The sequence below is a fragment of the Myotis yumanensis genome, unplaced genomic scaffold, assembly GCF_028538775.1.
Source record: "Myotis yumanensis isolate MYYU_CA2020_CCGP unplaced genomic scaffold, mMyoYum1.0.hap1 SCAF_9, whole genome shotgun sequence".
Classification (NCBI taxonomy): domain Eukaryota; kingdom Metazoa; phylum Chordata; class Mammalia; order Chiroptera; family Vespertilionidae; genus Myotis; species Myotis yumanensis.
In genome coordinates, this window is record NW_027223760.1 from 6,081,329 (window position 1) to 6,089,597 (window position 8,269).

Genomic DNA, 8,269 nt, shown 5'->3' on the forward strand with positions numbered 1-8,269 from the left:
AAGTGTCTGTGTGTTGTGTGTTCTGTTCTGTGTGTTGTGTGTTCTGTCCTGTGTGAGCTCATTTCTGAAATTCTGTAGTGCCCTAAGCAGTCTAGGTGGACGCACTGCTGAAGGACCACGGGTGGGGAGAGTCGGAAGATGTTCCGATCTCCTTCAGGAGGGATGCAGAATCTCCTCACTTCAGGAGGGATGCAGAATCCCCTCACAAGGATTTGAGATGAGGTGGGTCGCTCCCGCCATTTGGTTTTGTTTCTTGGGAGTCGGAAGGCTGGTTTATTTTTTTTGGCGGGGGAGAGGGCTTTTTGTTTGTCTGTTTCTGTATTTTTCTGTTTTATTCTGTGGACTTACTGGACGGACATTATGGGACAGACTCAGGCTACTCCTTTAAGCATTATGATTGATCATTTAAAAGAGGTTAAGGGAAGGGCTAACAACCTCAGTGTGAAGGCCTGAAAGGGCTGATGGCAGACTTTCTGTTCCAGCAAGTGGCCAGCTTTCAAAGTCAGGTGTCCGCCAGAGGGAACTCTCGATCTCCCTACCATCCGCCGGGTCAGGGATGTAGTCTCCCGGCCGAGTGGGGGTCACCCTGATCAACTCCATTACATTACTACTTGGCAAGACCTCGTGGAGGACCCACCCTCTTGGCTTAAGCCCTTCCTAGCCCTGCGCCCTCCAGAGCCGAAACCTATTCTTGCCTTGCAGAAAACAGAGAAGAAAAAGGAGAAGAAGAAAGTCACCCCACCATCAGCTCCCCTCTACCCAACCTTGCAGGGGGGAACTGAAGAAGAACTAATTTTTCCTCTCCCATATCAGCTCCCTAGGATGCCAGAGAGACCCAGGCTTCCCCCATCGGGGGAAGCCCATGCTGCTCTGGGAGGGGTTGGAGGAGGAGTTCCGGGAGGGGTTGGGGGAGGAGTTCCAGGAGGGATTGAAGGAGGAATTCCAGGAGGGGTTGGGGGAGGAGTTCCGGGAGGGATTGGGGGAAGAGTTCTGGGAGTGGTTGGAGGAGGAGTTCCGGTGGGAGGCCCCCCCTTGACTAGACAAAGAGCCCAGAGGGAGCAGTTTGTCCAGGCTGCAGACTCCACTATTAAGACTCTGCCCTTGCGAGCCGTGGTCCTCCCAGATGCGGATGGCAATCAGCCCCATCACCACTGGCCCTTCGCCACTAGTGACTTTTACAACTGGAAGGCTCAGAATCCTAAGTTCTCTGAGAAGCCAGCGGGACTTATTGATTTGTTAGACTCTGTCCTTTTCACCCACCAGCCTACATGGGACGACTGCAGGAGCTTTTGCAGGTCCTGTTCACAACTGAGGAGAGGGAAAGAATCCTCAGTGAGGCCCGGAAAGTCGTTCCAGGTGTGGACGGGAACCCCACCACCAACCAGATAGATGTCTCTTTTCCCTTAACTAGGCCTGAATGGGATTTCAACACGGCAGAAGGTAAGGAGAGGCTCCGAGTCTACTGCCAGACTCTAATGGGGGGTCTGCGAATGGCTGCTAGAAAGCCCACTAATCTGGCCAAGGTAGAAAATGTTCAGCAGGAAAGGGATGAGTCTCCAGCTGCCTTTTTAGAACAGATCATGGAGGCGTACCACACCTATACCCTCATGAATCCAGAAGCTCCTGAGAGTAAAGCAGCTGTAATCATGAGTTCTGTGAACCAATCGGCTGCAGACATTAGAAAGAAGCTGCAGAAAGTAGATAGATTAGGAGAAAAAAGTCTGCAGGACTTGCTGGAGGTAGCCGAGAAGGTGTATAACAATCAGGAGCCTCCTGAAGATAGACAGGCTCGCGCCATGGTGGCTGCTAGTGACAAGCAAACCCAAAACCTGGCCAAGATTCTGCTTGCCACCACTGCGGACACCCCCGGAGAACAGAAACGCCACCTCCGCCGACTTGCCGATAACCAGGGGGAAGGTAAGGAGACCACCCGGGGCGAGAGACGGAGGCTGCAGAAGAATCAGTGCGCTTACTGTAGAGAGATAGGGCACTGGGCCTGAGAATGTCCAAAGAAGGCCGGTGGGAAGGGAGGCAAGACAGACCAAGTGAAAGCCTTAGAGCTGGAAGAACTGAGTGATTAGGGGAGTTGGGGTTCGGACCCCCTCCCTGAGCCCAGGGTAATTCTTAGAGTGGAGGGGACCCCTGTTGACTTCCTTGTCAACACTGGAGCGCAACATTCCGTCCTCTGCACACCTCAGGGAAAGCTAGCCAACAAGAAGTCCTGGGTGCAAGGGGAAACTGGTATGAGCCAGTATTCATGGACTACCCAAAGAACAGTAAATCTAGGAACAGGCCGGGTATCCCACTCCTTTATGGTGATACTGGAATGCCCCTACCCACTATTAGGACAGGACTTATTGACCAAGATTGGAGCCCAGACAACTTTCAGACAAGGGGGGCCTCAGGTCCCCGACGGCAAAGGCCACCCCATCCAGGTTTTGACTCTGAGATTAGAGGATGAGTACCGCCTCCACCAGGGGGCATCCCCAGTGGAAAGCAACGTGGACAGATGGCTACAAGAATTCCCCACAGCTTGGGCAGAGATGGGGGGAGTAAGACTAGCCGCTCACAGGACCCAAACCTGGTAGAGTTAAAACCAGGAGAAGGCCCAATAAGAATCAAGCAGTACCCTATGCCTCAGGAGGCCCGGAAGGGAATCCAGCCTCACATCCGGAGGCTGTGAAGCCTAGGGGTACTAGTTCCCTGCCAATCTGCCTGGAACACCCCCCTCCTGCCAGTCAGGAAGCCTCACACAAATGACTATTGACCGGTACAGGACCTCCGGGAGGTAAATAAAAGAGTCATGAACGTACACCCAACTGTCCCCAACCCATATACTCTCTTAAGCTCTTTGGCACCCTCTAGAGTCTGGTACACTGTATTGGACTTAAAGGATGCCTTCTTTAGTCTGCCGCTGGTGCCTCCAAGCTAACCCTTATTTGCCTTCGAATGGCATGACCCAGAGGAGAGCTACAGTGGACAATTAACCTGGACATGACTGCCCCAGGGGTTCAAGAATTTGCCCACCATTTTCGACGAGGCACTACACGAGGACCTGGGTGAGTACAGGAGGGCGCATCCCGGCCTCACTCTCCTCCAGTACATAGATGACATCCTGATTGCTGCCGACATGGCTGAAGAAAGTGAGTGGGGAACACGGGATCTGCTGGCCATCTTGGGGACCTTAGGGTACCGGGCATCTGTGAAGAAGGCTCAGATATGCAGAGAGAGGGTAAGTTACCTGGGGTACATCCTAGAGGGCAGACAGCGGCTGGTTGTCAGATGCAAGAAAAGAGACTGTCCTAAAAATCCCTACCCCCACCTCCCGGAGGGAAGTAAGGGAATTCCTAGGATCGGCCGGCTACTGCTGCCTCTGGATACCGAGTTTAGCGGAAATCGCCAGGCCCCTATATGAAGCTACCAAGGAGGGGAGGGCTTTTGAATGGACTGAGAAAGAAGAAACTGCCTTTAACCAGATAAAGAAAGCCCTCTTAGCTGCTCCCGCCCTAGGCCTGCCAGATATTACCAAGCCCTTTTGCCTCTTTGTAGACGAGTGCAAGGGAATAGCAAAGGGGGTTTTAACTCAAGCCTTAGGCCCCTGGAGCCGCCCAGTAGCGTACTTGTCTAAGAGGTTAGATCCAGTAGCTGCCGGCTGGCCACCATGCCTAAGAATTATTGCAGCAACTGCGCTCCTAGTCAAGGACGCTGTCAAACTGACCTTGGGGCAGGAAATCTGGATCACAACACCGCATGCCATTGAGGGAGTCCTAAAACAGCCTCCTGATAGATAGATGAGCAACGCACGTATGACCCACTATCAGAGCTTCCTTCTCAACCCTCCTAGAGTGCAATTCCACCCTAGGGCGGCCCTTAACCCCGCTACTTTGCTGCCTGACCCCGACTTGGATGCCCCATTACATGACTGTGCAGGAATCCTAGAGCAAGTACATGGATTCTGAAAGGACTTGACCGACCGGCCCCTCCCAGATGCCGAGGCCACTTGGTTCACGGATGGGAGCAGCTTCATACGGGACGGGCACAGGTATGCAGGGGCAGCGGTGGTCACTGAGATGGACAACGTATGGGCAGAAACTCTACCCTCCGGAAAGTCAGCCCAGCGAGCGGAGCTTGTTGCCCTCACTAAGGCGCTGACGCTGGGAGCTGGAAAACGGCTCAACATCTACACAGATAGCCATTATGCATTTGCCACGGCTCATGTTCATGGGGCAATCTATCAAGAGAGGGGGCTACTGACAGCAGAAGGGCGGACTATAAAGAATAAGCAGGAGATACTCAACCTGCTCACAGCCTTATGGCTTCCTGCCAAGTTAGCCATTATCCACTGCCAAGGGCACCAGAAGACAGATGACCCGGTAGTAAGAGGTAACCAAAAGGCTGATCAGGCAGCCAAGGCAGCGGCCCTTACTTCTGTCCCTACCATGGCCCTACAACTACTGAACCCAGGGGACCCAGTTTTGCCAGACCAGCCCAGATACTCCCAGGAGGAATTGCAGTGGATCAGGGAACTTCCCCTAGCCCAGGAGATAAAGGGATGGTGGTATACACCGGACAAGGAGCTCATACTGCCAGACCGGCTTGGATTCTCAGTGTTAGAACGAATGCACCAGTCCACCCACCTGGGGGCCCGGAAATTAAAGGACTTAATCCAGCATGCAGGAATCAAGATTTACCAACAAGACTCCAAAATAAATCAAATTGTATCCACCTGTAAGACCTGCCAACTCACGAATGCGAGGGCCGGGTCGAGTGAAAAAGGAACCAGGCTCAGAGGAACCAAGCCGGGAGCTCAATGGGAGATCAACTTCACTGAGATCAAGCCAGGGAAGTATGGTTACAAATATCTTTTAGTATTTGTAGACACCTTTTCCGGATGGGTAGTGGCATACCCAACTAAGCATGAAACCGCTCAGACGGTAGCCAAGAAGCTGCTAGAAGACATCCTACCCAGGTATGGGTTTCCTGCTATGATAGGGTCAGACAACAGACCAGCCTTTATTTCAAAGGTATCACAGGCAATAGCCAAGGCTATAGGGGCAGATTGGAAATTACATTGTGCTTATAAGCCCCAGAGATCAGGGCAGGTAGAAAGAATGAACAGAACCATAAAAGAGACCCTTACCAAATTAGCCATGGAGACTGGCGGGGACTGGGTAGCTCTCCTTCCGTATGCCCTTTAGCGGGTGAGGAACTCCCCTTATACCCTGGGTTTTACTCCCTACGAGATCATGTTTGGCAGGCCACCCCCTATCATTCCTAACCTTAAAGCTGAGCTTCTCGCTGAATTTGAAAATCAAGAAATACCTTTTCTCTTAAGAGGGCTCCAGAGGGTGCACGAGGACATTTGGCCGCACCTGCGTGCCATCTACGAGGCTGACCCAACCCCGACGCCTCATCAGTACAGACCGGGAGACTGGGTGTTCGTCAAGAGGCACCGCCCGGAGACCCTTGAGCCACGTTGGAAGGGCCCCTACGTCGTAGTGCTGACTACACCCACCGCTCTCAAGGTAGATGGCATCGCGACCTGGGTCCATCACATCCACATCCACCCAGCTGACCCCTCTGCAGCCCAGGAGAACTTCATCACGCAATGGAACATCGACGAAGACCAACGCAACCCACTCAAGCTCAAGCTACGGCGCACTCGACCTGCCTGATATTGGTACTCTATTGACTATGTTCGCTGTCACCCATGCTGCCGGGAGTCCCCACACCCCTTACAATCTTACCTGGTAGATCATAGACACCAGTTCGGGGACCGTGCTTAATCAGACTTCCCAGTTGCACCCTAAAGACACTTGGTACCCGGACCTCTACATAGACCTTCTTACCCTCTTTCCCGACATAATAACTGCACATACTTATGAAGATTTTGATGGGCCGACCCTCTTGAGACCCAAGAACTTTAGACAGTTCCATTTCTACGTCTGACCTGGGCACTCATGGGGCCACATCCAGGACTCATGGGGGGGAATAGGGAACTACTTCTGCGCCTCATGGTCGTGTGTCCTGACCGGGCACATTTGGTGGACTCCCCCGAGAGCTGATGACCTAATAACCATGACACAGCCGGAGGTGCCACCTTGCCCTGAGGGATTTGGGAGGTATCTTTGCAACCCCATATGAATATCCTACACGGAACAAGGGAAAAGGGCAACAAAATGGGACGCTGGAAAAACTTGGGGAATCAGACTTTACAACAGGGTGGGAGACCCAGGAATGCTGTTTACTCTCAGAGTGCAGGCAGCGCCCCTTCCCCAACAGACCCGTGCTGGGGTGGGGCCCAACCGAGTATTAGCTCCCCCGCCTGTTACCACACAGGTGTCCACACCCAAGAGCACTCAGGCCCCGGTTCCACAGCCCCCCGCACCCCCTGTCCCTACCGGGACATCGCCTGCATTCACTGCATCTCTTATCCCGGGGTACGACCATCCGTCTGATGCAGACCCTTTGTGGAGCATGGTTGTCGGAGCATACCAGGTCCTGAATGCTTCCCGACACGACCTGACAAAGTCCTGTTGGCTCTGTCTAGATATCCAGCCACCTTACTATGAGGGCATTGCCATTAGCGGCAAGTACACCACAGACATTAATTCTAGCTCCTGTAGATGGCAGCAGTCTGCTGCAGTAACAGGGCGGGGCACTTGCATAGGCCATGTGCCCCATGAACAGTCGCATCTCTGTAGTGAAGCCCTTACAGTTCCCAATAAAACAGTGTATTTAATTCTCCCTGAAAACGCATGGTGGGCCTGCTCCAGCGGCCTCGCTCCCTGTGTCCACTCCCGAATCCTCAATTCCCCGAAAGAAGGCTTCTGCACACTTGGGCAGTTGATCCCCAAACTAGTATATCCCACAGGAAAGGAAGTACTTAGCAGATTAGGCTCTGCTAATCCCCAAGAGAGAGCCTGTTACAGCCCTGACTATGGCTGCACTCTTGGGGGTGGGGAAAGTGGGAGCCGGAGCCAGAATATCCTCACTTGTCATACAAGACAAGAACTATGGAGTCCTGAGAGCAGCCATCAACCTAGACATGTAAAGGATTGAAAAATCCATTACCCATCTGCAAGAATCCCTCACTTCCCTATCTGAAGTAGTACTCCAAAACAGAAGGGGATTGGACTTGCTATTCATGCAGCAAGGGGGCCTGTGTGCCGCTCTAGGGGAGGAGTGCTGTTTTTATGTTGACCACTCCGGAGTTGTGAAAGAATCCATGGCTCTCATAAGAGAAGGACTACAGAAGCGAAAGCTAGAGAGAGAGCAATCTCAGTCTTGGTATGAATCTTTGTTTAACTGGTCTCCGTGGTTAACTACTCTTATTTCCGCCCTCGCAGGACCCTTGTAATCCTCCTAATGCTGTTGACCTTCAGTCCTTGTATTATTAACAGACTAGTCCAATTTGTCAAAGAGCGCGTAGGGGTGGTTCAGTTGATGGTTTTGCAAGCCCAGTACAGGCCTCTAGCAGCGGAAGGTGAGATAGAAATGCAGTCTGTCTCATGATTGAGCCGTAAGTTCCAAGATAAGGGGGGAATGAAAGAACAGACTGTGTCCCTGACTCCTCTTCCAAGGAAAAAAAACCCCAATAATGTATCAGTTACTCAGCCCGCCCTTAAACCAGCCAATGGGAATGCAAGGAGAACTAACCCAAGACACTAAAGTGTGGTGACCACCCCCCTGTCTTTGTGTAACCAGACCCTAGCCGCACTCTGCCCTTGCGTCGCTAGCCCCCAGCCCTCACTCAACCAACCAGAATCTGCCAAATCAGTGGTCCGAATGTGCCTCCACCCCCTGACCCCAAGCCCTATAAATTCTTTGTTCTTTTGGGAACCGGGGCTCTCGCACCCTACCACTGCGCTGGTAAGGGAGGAAGACGGACCAAGCCGGGCTTGAATAAAGACTCTATGCTTTTGCATAGGACTCGGCTCTCACTGGTGGATCTTTGGGGGATCTTGAAATCTGGGCATAACAGAACAAGAGCATAATTACTGTATTTTTAAGCTTATGAGATGCAGCTATATGGTAACTACACAAATTTTAGCTATGGTGGGTGTGCTGGGGCTGGGGTCTCCTCTCCACATCCCGCACGAAGGGGGAGACTTCAACTGTTTCTAGCAAGTTAGGAGGCGCTTTCGGGATTAAAGAATAATGAGAGACAGACATAAAATAAATTAAAAGCTTGGGATGGGTGTGGTAACTGCCCTCTGGAGGGACAGGCACACAGAGAGCCAGCTCCGAAAGCTGTTTATTATATACT

At 52.3% G+C, this 8,269-nt stretch overlaps 1 protein-coding gene across 1 annotated transcript; it reads left to right on the forward strand.

Moving 5' to 3' along the window:
- Positions 1-1,450: 1,450 nt before the first annotated feature.
- On the forward strand, positions 1,451-7,905 carry LOC139016102 (uncharacterized). Its single transcript, XM_070423719.1, has 2 exons — positions 1,451-1,917; positions 5,336-7,905. Exons 1-2 carry the CDS (start codon positions 1,476-1,478, stop codon positions 5,497-5,499), a joined length of 606 nt encoding a protein of 201 aa, XP_070279820.1. The 5' UTR covers positions 1,451-1,475; the 3' UTR covers positions 5,500-7,905.
- Positions 7,906-8,269: the final 364 nt, after the last annotated feature.